The 20,349-nt window shown below is 39.8% G+C and overlaps 1 protein-coding gene across 1 annotated transcript; it reads right to left on the bottom strand.

Moving 5' to 3' along the window:
* Positions 1-12,915: 12,915 nt before the first annotated feature.
* On the bottom strand, positions 12,916-20,327 carry COA8 (cytochrome c oxidase assembly factor 8). Its single transcript, XM_068160214.1, has 5 exons — positions 20,200-20,327; positions 19,302-19,499; positions 17,190-17,253; positions 15,183-15,273; positions 12,916-13,172 (listed from the first exon to the last, which is right to left on the bottom strand). The coding sequence occupies exons 1-5, from the start codon at positions 20,308-20,310 to the stop codon at positions 13,067-13,069; spliced, it is 570 nt and encodes a 189-aa protein (XP_068016315.1). The 5' UTR covers positions 20,311-20,327; the 3' UTR covers positions 12,916-13,066.
* Between the last annotated feature and the right edge of the window lie 22 nt (positions 20,328-20,349).

The raw sequence follows: 20,349 nt of genomic DNA, 5'->3' as shown, positions 1-20,349 counted from the left end.
TCTCTCCCCCTTGGAGGGGATAGGAGCTGCGCGGGAAGCGGGCAGGGCAGTAGCAGCGGAGGTCCTCGCGCCTGGTTCGCCTGACCTTCCCCTCTCTCCCCAGAGAGCGGCCACTCGTTTGCTGATGCTGCGCAGACCCAGGGAGGAGAGGGATGCTGATGAAGGCCTTCAGTGGTTGAGATGCAAGGCTTTACCCTGACATCCCCAAGGCTGCCGGGAGAGAAGGGCAGGGGCCATGCTAAACGTTGCTAAGGCTTCGCCTGCTTGAAGTGCCATCAGAGAGCAAAACCTGGTATTTCCGCGAGGCACTCTTCGTCTGGTGACACTGGTGTTTTTACTCCAGAGCGGGCTAGCATTTTGAGTGTCCTGGCGAGAAGTTTAGGGATTTGCTTCCCCACATAAAGCAGGCTGACAGTAGGACCTACAACGCTGGTGCTGTTGAACACCTCTGGGACAAATGCACGGTAGCATGCAGCCAGATCACAGTGCAAGTTAAGCGGGGTAAACGCTGCCTGGCGTCCAAATTGTGTACTTCAGCCCACCTAGGGGTAATTAAGTGCTGTCCATATGTTTCAGCACCTTTGTTCTACATTGAACTACGTGAAAGATGCCTACTCTTCTACAGGTTTACACATAAAAAAGACTTCTGTGAGAGCCACAAGAACTATTTCTTTACAGCTCCCAAACTTCATTCTCTCTCTCACAAAGAAAGGAAACAATCACAGTATTTTCTTCCTGTTGCTCTATGTTCCACTAGGTAGAGATTAAACCCAGAAACAGGAGATAGAAGGAACTGAGGTTTGAGATTAAAAAATAGCTCAGTATATCAAAGTGGTAAAATATAAACTGGAAATCATCAGGGAACAGCAACAGCCTAACTTCATTAAAGAATTATTGTCTGGGCAAAATACTATGATGCAGTATCATTTGAGGAATAGAAAAGAATAGAATAGGATGGAGTAGCTCAGTTGAAAGGGATGTACAACAATCATCTAGTCTAACTGCTTGCAGTATATACAGGGTTTGAATCATAAGTTAATGAAAACATAAGGGGCTATAGTGGTAAATCAAAATGTCCAGCCTTGACTAAATGGTAATATTTAAAATACACAAGGAAAACAGAGCTAATATCTGTTTGCCCTCATATACAACACTGAGGAAGTCTCCAAAATGGCAGATAAGAGAAAAGACAGGTAAGAAAGCAAAACTCCTAAGAAGCAGGAGGAAGATGGAAAAGGAAGCAAGGGTAATGCTGTTGTCAAAGGGGCAGAAAATCAGCAAGAGCCAGAGAAGCCCTCAAGAAACAAAACAAAGGGGAATGTGGCTTGTCTACAGACTGGAAATAGCGTCACTGTTGGATTTGAAAAACTGAGGGAACTTAAGTATACTTTCTGACTACCAGTAATTAATTGATATTTTACACAGGTCAAGCTGTCCAACAAGGAAACAACTATGATGCTCATATTTTGGAGCAGCAGCTTCCTTTGTTCTGCATCTCCATTTAAAATGTATTAATGGTTTACCATCATATTGTGACAAGGCAGTACAGGCTCATGATGTATAATAATGTGAACTATGTGTTTGTACAGTAATATGAAAGGGAGTAAAGAAGATTGAAAGGCATTTCTTTATACAAACTACGAGAGTCATGCCAGTTGGTCCACAGGTTCAGAGAATTTTCATGAATACAAAAGAGATTTAATTAAAAATAGAACATGCCCTAATTACATAATTATGCAAGAGAAGTGATTCAAAGGCACCACTCCTGTCTTTTGAATAAACAATATTCATTGCTTTCTTCCTATCATGCATTTGCTTTAAAAGATTTCCTGCAATTAACAGCTTACCCGAGGGATCTGAGCATCTCAGAACAAAGCAAGTACTCCAGCTATGACCCTGATTCATAGTACACTGGCTAATCAAGTGTATGCATGTTGGCAATTTCCCACATAAGCAGCATATACTATAAGCTCCCTCCTGCAGAAAGGTTGATTAGCTCAATGGAACTAGAATGCAGTATTATTCCCCTCTGTTTATGGCACACAGCAGAAGACAGACACAGAAAAGACTTGGTGAGTGTGCTGCTTTGTCAAGCCTGACCTGAAATATTTGTAAGACTTCCTCTCCATCAGGATCTTGTTTTTCCTGTCTCATCTACATAGAAATTATCCAAGTTCATCTAGCAGTAAGAACTATTTACTGGCCACTTTTCCATCTTCTGTTAGGGAACTAGTTATGCTGTATCTCCTGCTTTTGCGAATAAACGATCTAGACATGCTGTCTCTAGAGTACTCTTTGCCTACCACCACCAAAGTCACCATGGTTTTCCAGGGACATAGGAGTGGGTATTAAAACAAAGCCTCAAAATACACTGTTTACAATGCTGAATTCTTTATTGTCATTTGTCTTTTATGTACTCACTTCCCTCCTCTCTCAGAAGAAAGGGGTTTGTAATTCACAGTGGAAGAGAAAAAAAAAAGGCAAATGATTGAACTAATGCAATACTAAGGTCTTAGGTGCAACAGTGTGACAAACACATGCAGCAGACTAAGATTCGGTTTAACTGACATCCAGAAATAGAGAAAGCCTCTGTAAAGACATTGAGGTTCACTTCATTTAAGGAGTGTAGATCATTTGATTTTACCATTGTTATTAAAAAGACCAAATCCTTCAGGTTTAGAGGATCTTTCCTGAAAAAGAAACAAAAGTTCTTTATATCTAATCCTACAGTCTACAAAATCTATTACTTCTTTTTATAAATATGGGCTAGAGTAAAGCACTACATTGGAATAATGTCAACTGCTGCTAAAGTGCTGTTTAAAAGCATCCTGGCAGTAATAAACATTGAAAGGCCAGATTCAGCAACTTGTCTGGCTCTTCATCACAGTTGCTTGACAGTTGCATATAGTCTAAGCTTGTATTTCCTACAAGAATGTCCTTTACAAAAAAGAAGAAACAAAAATCAGTGCTCAAGAGTGAAAGGTGTCAAGTACACAGGCACAATTTGAGCCTAACTCCTTTATGCATATGTGCAATTATTGCACACGGGGTACCTTGTTATTAGGAAATTCAAGCACTTTGGAGTAAAAGGGCTGTATTTTGTGTGCCATGACTCACTGTCATAGTCAAGATGCCCGAATATACCATCAAGAACTCACTGTTGGAGATGACATTAAAGTTCTAAATAAAGTAACGACTTATCATGGTCCTCTTCCCAAGTCAATAAGTTTATTTATATGCAAGTGAACTCTCCTTTTTCGCAGTCACAAAGATTTCTAGAAAACTATAACATATAAAAACTCTGCCATTTTCTATCCACAGAGATAAAAAAAAAGCCATGAGGTGTTAAGCCAGGCCATTCCATTAGCTAACATCTGCCTTTAAAATAGAGCAGGGTGCTTGCACTGGGTATCAAGATTTTGCTAACAAGAATTCTTTTCATCTCCCAGCTATTACAGAGCTGTGCTATTGTTAAAGCCCAAAAGACACAGACTGAAAGGTTAAGATGCCCATTCAATTAGAACAATTAGATTATGAAAAATCAGACATAAAAACCTCAGGTAATACCATTAAAGTAACTTCTTAAAAGCTGTGAACTACTGAAGAATTTGCATGTCAGTATTAATGTGAATGTAGAGAAAAATACTAGACAGTTTCAGCAACACAGCTATATTTATATATCCAAATTTCCACTGCTATCTTTGAAGTACTAAGGATCGAAGAAATACACCCCTTGACAAGCTGTAATGCTCTTCTACTTTCAAGCATCAAAATTCCCAATAGGTTAAGGTTCACAGAGGAGAGCTTATGATAATTGGACTTCTATCTTTATTCCCTACATTCAAGGAGTAGGTTCCCACCTCTACAAGGAAATGCTCACACCAACACACACACACTCTGCTCAACCAGCAAGTTCTGTTCCTTCTTTAATTCTGCCATACTCTCATTTCACTAAAAGATGTAGCAACATTCTTCCTCACCTGCATCTGTTATGTAGTCAGCTACTAGTTGACTCCCAACACCCTTCTAGCTTGGACTCTTCTCCATATTCACTCTGTACAACTTCTAGTGTTTCTACATGAAGAAAAATTTCTGTCTATGCTACGTCTTTCCTTCCTCCATACTTTCATTTTTCAGTGAGTTTATTCTCTCTTGGGCTTTCAGTTTCAAGGATATGAGAATTGTTAATCACTGCGTATGAGTCACAGGAAGTTACATTTATTTCTTTATTAATCCCCTTTGTCACTGAACCATTGAGAAAGTGTGTAAAATCCTTTGGCAGAAATAAAAACTTTGGTGATGGAATATCACAATTTAGGCCACTCCTAGAGTAAAAACATTCAGTGTTTGATACAGTACTACTATTCTCCCTCCCATATGTTTAGTTCCTATGACTGTGCCCATTTTCTTTACCCTTCCTTTGGGATAAGGCCTCGTATTGATAGGAAAAATGTTTATTCCACAGACCGATTCTTCCAAACACAAAGTCTTTGGTAGTCCATACTCAAACCTGGGGAACAACTTGGCTAGGAGCAGAAAACAAAAGTTTCACCTCTACTGATCCCCAACTGCCTGCTTTACTGCCACTTACATTATCCCCTTCCCTTTCTTTGAACACCAGCTCTTTGTTACCTGCCTGGTTTGTTAGCATTCTTTTGCTAAGGAATTCCTTTGCTAGAATTTGCTAACTCACCAGGCTTTGCTGACAGATTACTTGTGATCACATCAGGTGAGACTCTTACCTTGATAATCTTGGTAGTCATTGTAGGGTTTTTTCCATGGTGAAGGAAACTTAGGTATCTTTTTCTCATTACATTTTCCAGAGATTCATTGGGAAAAGTGCTTTTTCCCTAAAAAGCACACCCTCTGAGGGCAGTCAGTCGTGCATCCGTGTCAATCTGGGATAACTTCATTAACTAGTATGGGACTTTGAAAGCATCAGAAAGGCATTAATTTTTCCAACCAACATTAGGCAGAGAGACAGACTGAGACAAACTTGTCCCAGCACCAGGGAAAATGGTGCTTCCTCATGGAGATAATAAAGATAGATTCTCTTTATTCTAAGATTCCTACATACATTTGGAAAAGAAGGAAGTTGTAATTTTTCAGATGCTGCCTCTTATTAAAGCTCATGCATGTGCTAATCAAAGAAATGCTAATGCCAGTGTATGCCTGTATGTGACCTTTTCCAAGTAGAAACTTGCACCTATTGATGAGAGAGAATGCAGCGTCAAGAGTCTAAAAGGCATTACAGACAACTGCCTGATTGGGTCTTTTTCTGCTTGTAATTATCAAACTCTACTGAAAACTGAGAAGGCATCTTGCCCTTCCTGCCCAAGAACCTCAGTCCTCCAGTGTTCACTCTCAAGGGCAATATATACCAGTAGATTTAGTGCCAAATTGTGTCATTTCTTTCCAGCTCTTTTCCGTTGCTAGTGATTAGTCTCATTTCTCTACGTGTTTGCATTTCTAAGGAGGTCTTCCAACGTGACACTTTTGCATGTCTAAGTTATTGTACAGAAAGAAGATTCTTCCCTGGGTAACCCTCTTAGCTGCTCCTTCCTCCACTTACCCCTCTAGAGATTTTGCACTTCTTTCTCACCTTTTGACCATCAATTTACTTGGCTAAATAAACTGAAGTCTCTATAAGAGAGATTCTACATCTCCTCAGTTACTCATCTTCCACTGCTCCCATTTGCTTCAGATTTCTTGAGCCTAACGTGCTGCAGTTGTTTGCCATGGCCACTATTGAAAATGATTGTTCCCAAGTCTGATTTATCAGTAATCTCCCTTTCACTTGATATTACTCTTCTGCACAGCTGAAGCTGCAGCAATTGCCAAACCCTTATCTCCTTTCAGTTCTTCCACTAAGCGCTTTTTTCTCCTTATCAACTAATACTCTATAAGGAATTACACCAAATTCACTTGACATCTAAGCTGCCTTTATTTTTGTTTTTAATAGGAGGCCATTTTGCCTCTGCTTTTCATTGTGGGCACTTGCTTTGGTTAGGAGGGTATTCAAATCAAGGCAGTACTCAGCTGCACTGGACTGGGGAATTAATGGTGATACAGTTTGCCCCAAGGGAAAGGGAGATGGAAATGTTTCTGCTGTGTGACAACCATTTCTGTAGTTTCTGTGCCAATGACCAATTATGCCTCTACAGAAAATGGCTTCTGTGAATATGCCTGTGGCAAGATGGATGGCATACAGTATATGGGGCTGAGAATGGCAGAGTCACTCTAGAAATCAATAGGAAAGAGAACTGCCTGTGCTAGATATTTTGTTCCTCATCCTGTCTCCTGGGAAATAGAGCAGATGCAGAATAAGGAGGGATAATCTTATTCCCAGGGGGGTGGAATTCTCTCTCCTTGTTGCCTCCACAGCAAATATGTACTGTGAAGTTTTTGCTTCAGTTTCAGATGTTTCTGTTCCTATCTCCTATGGTGCAATTATTTTTTTTAAATATGCTTTAATGGGTGACTTACTTTCAAGTTCACAGAGAAATTCATTGACAAGGATTAAATTCAGAGACACCATGGCCACACTCTTCACTACTTCTGTACCTTCACAATGATACAGAAGAAAAGATGTGTGCATAACTGCTATGAAGTCTTAAGACTTAAAACATTAGTGAGAAGCTTGCACAATTAATTCCTACAAGCTGGTTGGGATGTTTTATCCCCACAGGCCTGTCAGTTACCAAGAACTTGATCTGTGCTCAGTCTCCAAAAGGTGTAGAACAGAGTCTGTTAACCCAGATGAGAAAGGATTGAGAGAATGGTTTTTAATCACTTTGTGCCTTCCCAGTCCTATAATACTCCCTGATCCCTGTCTGATTTAGGCAGCCACAAGGACCTGTGACCTTGACCTCACAGAATCACAGACCTCCAAGATCAAGTCCAGCCTATGACCTGACATCACCACATTGACTAGACCACAGGATCCATGATCTAGCTTGTCCACATTTAGTATACCCCCTCTATTACGGAATGTAACTTCTGGGTCTCAGTTTTTGAAGAAAGGAATTCCTTGTACATCCATGTATAGGTGATTCAGAGATCAGTATAGAAAAACAAAGAAACAAACCCACTAGTGAGGGGATGCTATTAATTTGTCCAGTTTGACAAATACTGCTGCATCACATCATATTCTGAATGTTTTTCTTGTTCCAAAAAGGCTAGTCTCAGTGTAAGTAAGTTGTAATTTATGCAGACATTGGCTAAGAAAGGAGTTACATCATCAGCATGTAGATCATCAGAGATATTCTGAGGCTGTAGTCTTGCTTCACAGATAATTAAAGATAGGAATTTAAAGCAAGGCTCCTTGACCTCCAATTTTAGTGGCCAGCACAATGCACAAGAAGCAGAGCTTGTATTAATCTAACAAAAAAATTAGTGCCACCACCATTTTCTACAATGCCAGTGTCACCTGCACACATGGTCTGTTTGAGGTGTTTTGATTACATGGAGCAATTCACTCTAGCACATCAGTTAACAGACTCCTAGGGAAGTTCTGGGGAATTGCTGAACCATGCCATATGCAGTACTTTAGATTTTTAACTTGTGTGTTCTAACAAAATTGTTCCTTACTATTTAAAATACCATTTATGTTTTAATGAAAGCTGATATACACTGAAATTGTTCCAAATATACACATATAGTGCAGTCTTACATAGTTTATCAAGCCCTACATATTGAAAATAATGTAACTGTAAACAGGAACTGAAATATGTCTCAACACTAGGAGAAAGCTGGGAACAACTGATGTATATATAAATTAGCTATGAAAGTGAAATGTACTGCCTACACAGTGTTACACTCATTATTACATGCTGAAGGGCCACAAAGTACACCATCACCATATGTTTGAAAATTGTCATGACTCACACTGAATAGGCTGATGAATAAGAGTATGCTCCTTCATCAGTGTTTAGTGCTGACCAGAAATCAACCCAGTAAATGGGTCTGTTATAGGCAGCAATTTAGCATGCCCTATAACTTTATACTTAAGTACACAACTTTGAAAATGTTACTACCAGGTTTATCATGCACCAGTGCAAAAAGCACTCCAAATAATCTTCAAAGGAAGGTTCACACATTTCTCATCTTCCATCCCACTCATTTTGCAGCCAGAAGAAGCTGGAATGCTGTTACCAGCACACTCAATGTCACTTACCTTCTTTCTCTTTGAGTTATTGGTTATGAACTCTGTTGGGTAGTGCCCAGAAACAAAGTACATATTGTAAATGGGTGAGATTGCTCTTCTGTTTTGCAGGTAAATAGATAATAGAACTAAATGTTGAAATTACATTGTTAAGTACATATGAAATTGAACAGAGTGCTAAGTAGCTGTTAAATAATACCTATAGAGACTCAGACACTAAGTAATAAGCTTCTTTCCTCCTTTTAGAGAAAGTGTGAACCTCATGATTCAAAAACCTGAGAAAAATCTTCCTAAGAAGGAAACATGCCCTGCCCAGTGGCAACTCTTCAGTCACGTTTTCCCAGCATCAGCCTATTTTACTCACTCCTACAGCAATCGGATTTATGGCTGCAATACCATGGCAACTCTAAAGCCTGCCCAGCAAGTCTCCAGGTGTCACACTGTATTGACCCCTCTTTTCCCTACAACAAAAGCAGCACCATGGAAGAAGCAGCAGAGAAGCATAGCAAATGAATTAATTTTGAGCATCTCATGTCAATTAAAATTGCTCTGTAATATCCTATGGCAAAACTGATCTCTCCTTTGAAGTGAGCTTGAATTCTCCTTTGATACAAATTAGCACCAGTGGCTGTTTACTCATACCACCTTAGTATTTTGTTCTGGTTCTCATGGTGCAGTTTTCCATAAGGCCAGAGGTAACTAAGTTTTCCAGCCATGACATTAACAAAGAAATATTATTTTGGTAAATGTGAGAAGATTGGTAAGCCCAGAAGACATTTGCATACATATTCACTGGAATTTAGCTTCCATTTTGTCTTTTGGTCTCACACAATTTTTGACAAATAATTCTTTTCTACCTAAGTACTTATAGTTCCTACAGCTACTAAGGTCAAAATTATCTTGACTTGGTTTGTTACAGAATTATTTGTGCTGTGTCATACCCTCTGTTTTCTATATGACACTCCAAAATAATAAAATCACTTGGAAAGCAATCAAGGCAGATTTCTAATGATTCAAATAATTCCAGAGGTGAAACTAACTTTTCTGGAACTCTTTATAATCAGCCATGTATGCTACGCATTGATCGGAACATGAAAAAAACTGAAGGCAGGGATTTATTACAAAGACAGAGCTAAAATTTGTGAAAGAGGAAGTTCTTTAACAGTGAGATATGAATAGTGACCTGAATTTCTTACGATTCTGAAATCTCCGCTTTGCTTGTCAATGTGTTTTGGCTTAGCTGATGAAAGTTATCACAGCCAATTATGCAGCTGAATCATATCAGTGGGTTCTTTGGAGGCAGTGGTGTGAAAGAGAACTGCTGAATGCCAGCAATTCTTGACTAGCATAGGGGCTGCTAGGAACTCATGTCAGTCATGGTCCATCAGAATAGCTTCAGGGCTACTCCAGCTTAGGCTGAGTGCTAATTGCCTCCTGGCAGTCCCACAAGATGCATACGATCATTTTTGCTGCCTCCTGCCATCTCATGCCCTGGTCACAACACACATGGGACCACCCCTAAGGATGAGAACCTGCATAAACCATCAGAAAGCAAAATCACTTTCCCTGCAAAATACCAGAAACTCAAATAAGTAAGTATCTGGTTTGAACTAGTAAAACACAAGTAGCTTTATGAAACAGAGTCCACATCTTCCAAACATTTACTGATTTTGACTAGGTGTAGTGCTATAAAATACTATTTCTCCCAAGTTAAGACCACACTTAAAAAGGGATCATGTAATCTTTTGCCTTTATTTCTGTCCAGAAGCACTGCTTTTGTGTAGTACACAGCATCTGCTATTTGAAAAGACCAGTCACCTAAATCTCACAATACTTACATAAATGTTAATTCATTAATGAGTGCAAAGTCAAGGCATAAAGTGATTTAGATAATGAATATATTTGTATCAAGATTATAAAAAAACATTAATAAGTGCATGCAGTATTAAGATATACCAACTCCTAAGAAAAAGTAACTTGCATTTCCCTTACAGTTACAAGGTTATTATTCTGTGAATCAGTGTACTCAACCTTTAGTTGGTCCACCTCACAATTCCGTATGACACTTAATAACAACTCCTGTCATATTCTATTAATACTGCAATAGAGAAATTCAATTAATAGCAAAACCCCCACATTACCATAACCCCCCTAAGTCTCTACACACTAAAATTATTTGAATGTTACCAAAATGTTGCATTATTATGCACTTACTGAATGCATAAGATATGATATAGAGAGGCACATGCCAACACCACTACATACGAAACACTGTTGCTTGTTGTGACAGGATTAGCTAAATACCTAAGGGATAAGAACACTCCCCTGTATTTTTCCTATACTCTGATAATGTGCACAGAAAAGCCACTCTTTGATCTATTTCACTAGCTTCAGTTACAGCAACAGGCTTTGGTATACATAAAAAAAATTATTATTTTTAGTAGTCTGTGGCAGCTTCTTATTCTTCCTTTGATGCAGAGGATTTATGATCAATATCTGAAAGCAGTGAGCATTATTACAACTGCTCAGAGTAAAAATAAAATAACCAAAGTAATGCAATGCTGGCAGAAACTATAGGGATTTTCAGCCTTCAGAAAATGTAATCATCTCACTAAATCTATGTGGCTTTGGTAATGACTCAATTTCATATGGGAGTTTTTAAAATAACATCTTTTCAGTGGCTTTATTAGATATTCTAAATCAGAGTTCAACACTTACCAAATAGATAAATATTTTCCTCCTTCAATAGGCTTTAGATTAAGGGACACATTGCTCCACAGAGAGTCTTAATGAAGGCAATGCCATAAAATCATGAGTTTTACCAGCAAGTAGCTCACAGCAGAATCCCAGTACGATCCATCATATGCCAGCTGTTTTTTGGTGACCAACACTAAAATGACAGGTTCAGGAAACAATTTTAACTGTGAATTGACTGAAGCACCATTCAAGCACCATGTGAATTCCCACATTCCCCCAATGTCAACACATATTTGCATAATGAGGCATATTAAATTCCACTGACATCTAGCACTTTTTTCCTTGGATTAGTTCTAGAAGGGAATCAATTTCCTGATCTGGTTCAGGAGGCAGACACAAAAATGTCTGTGTTAATAATAAAAGTGAGCAGCGCAGAAGAAAATGCTTCTTTTTATTGACTTCCACCCACTTCAACTGTATGTGAAACTACCTGAGGGATCTTACGCATAGGCTGTCAGATCATATGGCTATCAAGCACCAGTCCAGTGGGGTTCTGGTGTCTGCCTCTCAGGGGTATTTTCTTATATTGTCCAGTCATTCTTTCACATTGGAACTACTGAACTGTGTGCATTTTCATTGTGGATGAAAGCTTATGTACTCCAAGAGATGAGTATAAAGCCCTCAAGAATTACATTACATACCCACAGCACTCCATTTTAAATTGTTCCTGAATAAGCAGGGCATTTGTAACTTTTTAATAAATAGATACCTTTTACAGTACCCATGTAGTAAATAACAGTATTTTCCTGTAAGTGTTGGTGATCACCTATTAATGACTCTTTTCATTTACTAGTACACAACACGGAAGTGCAATTCAGTGACTCTTTTAGGCCCAATGATATCATATGAAAGTGTGGTCCAGTACTGTACCATTAGTAGTTCATCTTGCAAAGGAATTATTACAGTTGATACTGACAAAGCTTTTTGCTCCAGCTGCAAAAGCCTGTGAATAAATGATACCACGTTTAGATATGAAAAACAGGTCAATAGCTACTGAGCTGACATTTCCAAAAGCAGAATCCTCCCCACAGCATAGCTTTAGGAAAGCACGCTTCAGCTGACAAGACATATTCTTTCTGACTGAAACCTCTTACTACATACTGTATCAGAAAACCCCAACCATTATTTAAAAAAAAAAAAAAAGCAACAACAAAAACATTAACTGTATAAACGGACAGGGAGAGCATTCTGAGGAATGAAAATTCTTTTAAAATGTCACATATCTGTAATTTAAAACTTCACTGAAACCAGCCTCCTTCCAACTGATGATGCATACCTGCACAGCAAAAAAAAAAGTATAAAAAAAATGTCTCTAGGCAAGTTGTTTTGAGTGCCTCAGAGATACTGTTGAGAATGGCACGTTTGGTGAAAGAAATGAACCCATAGAAAGCAGTGTGTATTAATATTAGTGTTCCTCTTCTCCGTACAGCCACGTGTTTCGTTTTCTGATGAAACTGGCAATGCTTCTGCTTTACTGCTCAGCATTTACTAATCATAGGTTAGATGAACTCTTCTCCAAGGGCAGCAGATTTCTTTTAATTAAAAGTATTTACAAAGACCCTGTTGCACTAGCAATGCATAGGAAAACATACCTTAAATCTTTATTGAAAATAAGAAACAAATCACAGTGAAAAGAGGGATTTCTGAATTGATTTTATGTATACTCACAAATCAGACTTGTTTCTTCAGCCATGTTGTAGTACTTACAGATAACTACTGCCACAGACAGAAAACTGCTGCAAAATGAGACATTTTTGTCTGTGTATATTAATAGGACTGGTGGGAACATCTTTCTCTGACCCAAGTTCAGGTACAGCACACTGAGTCACATGCTATTTAGGAACTATGGCTTTGTGGTTAAAAATATGGCCCTTCTGATACATTCCATTTAACATAAACAAGGAACAGCTTTTAAAGCTTTCTTGGTTGTGTTTCAATTGGGAAGTACTTTAGATATTCTTGGAATAAAAGGTAAAGGAAATCTACACAGAGGGTATAAATTAAAACCAATGGCACCTTTTATTTACATAATTTAACAAACGTATCCAAGTAATTACTACATTAGTTATACAAGCTCTGAATGCCATTATAAACAACAATTTCATAGCAGACCTAGTTAATGTTGCATTCTTCATGGAACTGTGATTAACCTCCAACACTTCTCTTTTTCCAACGAAGCCACCTCAGAGCTCTCACCAGTGCTACTTGTCCCATGAGGAATGTGATAGTAAAGTTTCGTTTATACCAATCTCTAGGGTTCCAAAGCCAGGAAAATCAGCGCACATGACAAGATAAAAAAGGGAAAGAGGGATACAATTATATTAAGATATCCTTTGGCATTGACAAATGACAATTCAATGATGACCTGCCTTTTCTGTTCTTTGTGGCAACACTTTCTGCCTAATGAGAGTTAGGTGACATATTTAAAGATTTATGCAAATATATGCATCCATAAACACATTCCAGGCAGACTATGAGGCTACAAACATTGAAAGCTTAACTGTAAAAAAGTTAAGGGATGGGTAGTTTTATGACCAATTGTATTTTAAATCAGGCAAGATAAAATAATTGTAAACATCTTTCATGTTTCAGAAGTAAGTCTGATCATCAAGCTATCCAGACCAATTTCCTGCCAGTGCTGTGCTAGGGGTAAGATTTGTTTGTGCACATATGAAGATGTGCTGGAAAGACCACAGCTGGTCACATATAAGGGTGGGGAAAAAAATAAAAGTAGTAACTATCACACTTCAAGGAGGAATTGTATAACCCAATATAAAAAACATTATGTTTCTAATGCAGTACCTTTACAGGAAATACATCTTTAAAAGGTACTGAATTAGAGAGTGTCTTTAATATTGCCAAAGTATGTCTTTATATCTTTAGATAGCTTTTATGAAGTATGCATGGCTTCTGGAACCAATTCAAGATATAGATAAGATAGTCAGTATCAGCTCTTTTTAACCCCTGATAATTTGCTTCAAATTCTTGCCCTTGTTACAAAATAAATAAATATACTTTTTTCTAGTTTCTAACAAGGATCCCACTCCAGTTTTTTAAACTGCTGCACAAGAAGCAAGAGAATGTACTTACTGTAGAATTATCAGGGAACATTAAACACTGGGATTTAGGTCTTCTCTTGAGATCTGAGAAACCTTGTATGGACAGATTTAACAAACCTGAAATACTAACCTCTCGATAAGGACAGTAACCGAAACCACACTGACAAGCAGCACTGAGCCACTCCCTCAAGTGTCACGTTAAATCAAAATGTCATGCTAACATGGCAACTGTTTCTCTTCCCCTTTCATGTTTCATTTCCTATATCTTTCTGATTTCCACCCCCCCCCCCCAACCAGACTGTATTTCCAGTTTAAATATCCTGAAGTAAATATTCATAGCATCTATGAGCAGTCATTGCTTTTCTTTTAACTCAGTTTTAGAAGCTGCAACACTTCAATGGCCAAAGTTTTCAGGCCAGCTGGCCACACTGCAAAAGAACTTACAGCTGAATGAAAACAGTTCTCTAGATCTGACCCCTAAAAATCAGAGTGTACGTAAAAAGCTCCACTGCTTTCATGGTTATGCATTTTGAAACTACAATGAAACGGCTGATGCAGCCTGATTTTACAGGAGGACAAGAAGAAAGGTCATGTCTAGGCCCAAAGCCTGAACTCTTACTGTGAATAGGTAACACTATCCTGAGGTCACTATAACAATGGCATCTGATGACCAGTTCTAAGACAAACTAATTGCTGCCTCATCAGTTAAAAGCTGCTTGAAAACAATCCTCTTAAAAAGATTTTTTCTTAGTTTTCCATCTTGTTATGCTATTGCTTAGGTTTATGGTGAGGTTTCCTCCCACACCACCTCCTGCCATGGGCAAGGCAAGATGTGACTATCTCTTAAAAATCTGTTACAGTAAAATTGTTCTTACAGTATAGTACATTATGGTACATGCACATACTAAACCTAAACCACCATTTGTAATAGATCAGGTCTAGTAATGGTAGAATTCTCACTAGCATTACACCATTAGGATCCCAGTAAAACCTGACACCTCTGAGCTCAATAATCTTTCAATCCAATACAGAGAAGAAACTGAAGTTGTGGTGTCATATCCAAGGGACATTTTAAAATACCATTTTCTAAACAGTTTTAGGTGTTGCTTTACCAACTATGGGGGGGCAAATTTTAAATATGATTTTATGCCTTTGATTTACACTGTAATACATAATACTTGACATAAATACCTTCTACATACCTGTTATACTGCATATGCTTTCTGAAGTTTTTACTTAGGAAGTCCTTGTAGAAGTCAGCCATTTCTTCTGCATTCAGTGTTGCTTTTTGACCTGAAAATAAGTTTTGGCATAACAATGTCAAGGTAATACTTTGGATTAAAACACTGGGTTCAGATGCAGGAGAGTTAGATCTGACTCCTGCAGAAGTTTTTATCTTTTATCTGCTTTTATCTTCCAGCTTTAAAAGAGTTATGCATGGAGCAGACCAAAAGAAAAATACTGGTCATCTTGAAGTTGGCATAACTTTTAAGCCCTTATTACCTGTTTATCAATTCTTAGACTATTTAGGGAACTACTAGACCCTGTGAAAAAGTGCAAAAAGCTAGGAGTATCTATGTTTTGAGTAAAATTAATCTCTCAGGGGCTGAGGTCTAAAATAACACAAGTAAGGTCATTTAGTAACATATTTGCCCTCTAAAGCAAGTCAATAAATATAGGAAGAGCACTATCCATGAGTGACATTTTCAAAAGGACATTTTTTTTCCTGTCACTGTTGATAAATTTTAAGGAACATATAAAGGAAAAACAAAAAGACTATACGTTCCAAGATTTTCAGATTTGTTAACAATACAGTAGACAATTATTTTCTGAAGAAGCAAGTACAAGAGATGACACTGAATGAGCAAGAGGAGACAGGTTCTCTCCACAGAACACAACAGGAAAACCTACAGCAACAGCACAGATGTAGAAACGCAAGACCAGCAAATATTCTCAACCCTAACAGGTAATTCCTATACAAAATTTCTGGCACTTACAAAGTTTCTAAAATAAGGGTCAAATTGGCATCTCAGGCAACATGGATATGAGGAGGAAGATTGAATTGTGATATTTGACTTGTTACTGTTCCAAAATGCATTTTAAAGCTTCTGATACTGATCACAGAAATGCAAATTATAGATCAATTCTATTTGTCATTATTTACAAATCTAATATATTACAATGGATTAACATGCAACCAGAGGAATTTACTCTAAGGTTATTTGAAGGCTACTGACTTCACACCTAAAGTTAGTTTCTTCATGCTGGTATCAGCAGAACTGATTCACTTAAAAGAGCAGGTTTTGTTCCAACTGTTCATGTTTGTTATTATTGTTCTTATATTTATATACACATGCAGCTGTATTATAGAATAGCCTTCATAAACACAAGCAGCCAACCTAATTTTATTTCTACAGGATGTAGATGTTTATTATTTTTGCTTTTATTTCTAGGGTATGAAAAACCACCCCCAAAAAACCCACACCAAAATGACATTTCTAAGCAACACAGTACTTAATTAAAATAATTCCTCAATTGCACACTGATCACCAAGATACAAACAGGGGAAAAAAATAATGGTCTGTGATATACAGAACATCAGAGCAGATGCTTTACTAAACTGAACAGCTCATTATTCTATGAGCAAACTGTTCAACCTCATAGTACAATGACCAATTCACTGATGTTACGAAAGCATCTTGTCTTCGGTTTCACATAATGAATTAGAGAGGCAGCTATTTTACAGCAACTGTGCTCAGGCAAAGATATGCAGATAGCAGTTGCTGTCTCCCCAGGTGGTGTCTTATTTTCCCTCAAGGTAAAATATTTTTATGTATTGTATACACTATGGACCTGAAGCCAGAGTGTGAATTTGTCCACCCAATCATAACACACACTTGAGGCAACTCACTGAATTAGGAGGTGTGAAAGGAAACAGCCCCTTCCTCCTTAGGCTACAGGATCATTACATTACTTGGTTAGTATTTCAGTACTTTCCCACCAGCTGCAGGGAAGGTATTAAGGGAAGGAGAGTGCAACAGATGAACTAACCCTCACAAGCACATCTCTGAAGAGCTCCTCCTCTATCATGATCCCACAAACACTGATAACCAAGATTTACTGTGACAGAAGAGAGTGTAAACTAACAAAATTCAAAGTCAAACAGAGCTCAGAAAGCATCTTAAGCTATAAACAAGTATCTCACTAACCTGTTTCATCTCTCATTTCCAGACCCTTGGCTTTCAGTCTTGAGAAAATAAATTCTTCTTTTTCCTAAAATGTTTTTCCACAATAGAATTTGATGTACTCAGTTATTGAAGTTAGCCATTGTTTTTAATAACAGTGTGAAAAAACCAACAATGCTCACTGTACTTGTAAATGTCAATACAACACTTTCCTGAATCTAGCGAGTTAAAACAGGTAGCTTTGTCACTTAGATTCTGCTATCTGTACATATCACTTAATTCATGCAAGTGTTTTCCCCCAGGGATCAGTGCTGGGCCCCATGCTCTTCAATATCTTTATCAATGACCTGGACAAGGGGCTCGAGTCATTTCAGTATTTCAGTATTCCTAAGGTTGGAAGAGACCTCAAAGATCATCGAGTCCAACCTGTCACCACAGACCTCATGACTAGAGAGGACACTACTGCCCACTGCAGGCTTGAACACACGACCTTCCCATTACGGGTCTGATGCGCTACCAACTGAGCCACCTGAGGGGGTCCATCATCAGCAAGTTTGCAGATGACACCAAGCTGGGGGGGGGCAGGTGTTGATCTGTTAGAGGATAGGAGAGCTCTGCAGAGGGACCTTGAGAGGCTGGACAGATAGGCAGAGTCCGATGGCATGAGATTTAATGCATTTAAGTGCCAGGTTCTACACATTGGCCACAACCCCATGCAGTGCTACAGGCTGGGGTCAGAGTGGCTGGAGAGCGGCCAGGCAGAGAGGGACCTGGGGGTACTGGTGGATCATAAGCTGAAGATAAGCCATCAGTGTGCCCAGGTGGCCAAGAAGGCCAATGGCACCCTGGCCTGTATCAGGAATAGTGTGGTTAGCAGGAGCAGGGAAGTCATTTTGCCCCTGTCCTCAGCACTGGTTAGGCCACACCTTGAGTACTGTGTCCAGTTCTGGGCCCCTCAGTTTAGGAAGGATGTTGACTTGCTGGAGCGTGTCCAGAGAAGGGCAACAAAGATGGTGAGGGGTTTGGAGCACAAGCCCTACGAAGAGAGGCTGAGGGAGCTGGGGTTGCTTAGCCTGGAGAAGAGGAGGCTCAGGGGAGACCTTATTGCTGTCTACAACTACCTGAAGGGAGGCTGTAGCCAGGGGGGGTTGGTCTCTTCTCCCATGCAACCACCACTAGAACATGAGGAGTCACTATCACTGGAGGTCTTTAGGAAGAGACTTGATGGGGTGCTTGGTGCCATGGATTAGTTGATTAGATAAGTGTTGTAGGGTAAGTTGGACTGGATCTCAAAGGTCTTTTCCAACCTGGTTAATTCTATTCTATTGAAGCATATAAAACTTACTTGTGGAGTAAAGTTAGAACTGAGTATTGTGTGATAGGTTCCAAATCTTCAGTCTGTAAGGGAAACTATGAAGACATGCGGCACTGGGTAACTGAAAAACCCCTGATATTACTTAGATGGAAACAGAATAATTATTTATACTTAAGTCTTTGAAACTTAAAAATCTTTTCTATGGAACTAAAAAACAAAATTCATCATTTCACTGAGATCTTTGCAAGTCTGGGGAGGATACAGTAATCAAAGATCATCACAAATTATGGTGAACTGCCAAGTAGTTACCGGTTTTCCAACAAAATTCAGTGTCTGCTAAACAATGCTGCTATCAGAAAAGATACCACAACTGAAAATTCCTCACTTTTAGTCATTTTGGGGTACACTGCCAATGAAACAAGGCATGTCCCTCATTTCCACTTGGTGACTGTACCTTATTTCTCTTATGACAGATCAAGAGGAAATGCAGAATCATTTTCAACTGTGACTAGAACAGCTGACTAAGGTGGCTACAGCAACTTACATTGAAAGTAAGAGTGGAAAAAGACAAGTATCATTATATGCCAATAATAAATACACAGGCTCTTTAGATTTGTACATAATCCTAAAGAAAGGAATGATTTAAAAAAAAAAAAAAAAGCAGCAGTTTGCAGGAAGACACCGTGCGTATCAACAGAAACAGTACTGACTGCCAGACAGTAACGGTGGGCAGCACTGACCCTACCTCAGGCACCAAACCCCTGCAGGTTACTGGCGGGCAGGCAGGAGCCGAGTAGCCCCGGGTGTGCCAGAGGACTCACCTGGCTGAAGGCACGGTTGTGCCGTGCCCAGAAGTGCTGGTCGCAGGCCTGGGCCTCCTGCCGCGCCTCCCGCAGCCGGCGCTCCAGGGCCGACTCCTCGGGGGGCACGTAGAAGATAACCGGCCGCAGGTTGGAGTGCTTGTCGGGGGGGCCGATCCAGTCATTGCGGGAGTGTGCAGGCGGACTGAACCCCAGGCCCTTGAAAACACAGGCAGAACTCAATTACGAACACTAGCACTTTATGAATTATATCCCTATTTGAATTAAATTCCAAAATTCCACATGGCCTTAAGCCACCCGAGCACAGCAAGTTCAGAAATGATGCACGTTCAAATACCCCGACAGAAAACCATGGGAGACCTTTAAAATTTACTTGTAATGAGAAATGTTATTAGAGAGAAAACACCGTAGGAGTCTTTTCCAAGGAAGATGAACTTTTTTTTTTTTTTAAAGCAACTTTCCGCCACCATTCCTGTACCGCAGTTATTCCACTCTATTAAAATACAAGGCAGCAAGACCTCGCAGGCGCGTAACCCCTCCGACGCCCTCCCTTCTTCGCGCAGCCTCATGGACACACAAGCGTGCAGCGTTTTCGTGTCAGGTTTTAGGAAGTAGCAAAAATCACTCCATTTGCAAAGGCGTTTTGCTTTCCCTATCACTCGGCGCCCACCCGAACACCGAGGACACCAGAAAACGCACAAACAAGGAGAGGCCGTAGGAAAGGCAAGCTTTTATCGGGACACAGCCACGCGGCAACGCTGAGAGTGACCGCGGGGGCAGCCGGGGCAGCCTCCCCCCGCCCACCCTTCCACAGGACCTTGAAGGCCCCAAGGTCTCCCCGCGGCAGGCCAGCTCCGGCATGCAGGAACTACCTGCCCCCCTTTCCCGTCTGGATTACCGGGCTCTCCTGCCGCTCCCCGCGTTCAACCGTGGGGCGGCCACTGCTAGCTGAGGAGAGGAGGCGGCGATGGCAGTAGCAGCCCCCCCGCAGCACCCGCGTCGCCGCCATGGCCGGCCCCTGGCAACGCCTAGCGCTTTATGAGCGCGT

The sequence above is a fragment of the Melanerpes formicivorus genome, unplaced genomic scaffold, assembly GCF_026170545.1.
Source record: "Melanerpes formicivorus ecotype bairdi unplaced genomic scaffold, bMelFor1.0.p_v2 SCAF_48, whole genome shotgun sequence".
NCBI classification, from domain to species: Eukaryota; Metazoa; Chordata; class Aves; order Piciformes; family Picidae; genus Melanerpes; species Melanerpes formicivorus.
This window is presented reverse-complemented; position numbering and strand designations above follow the sequence as displayed.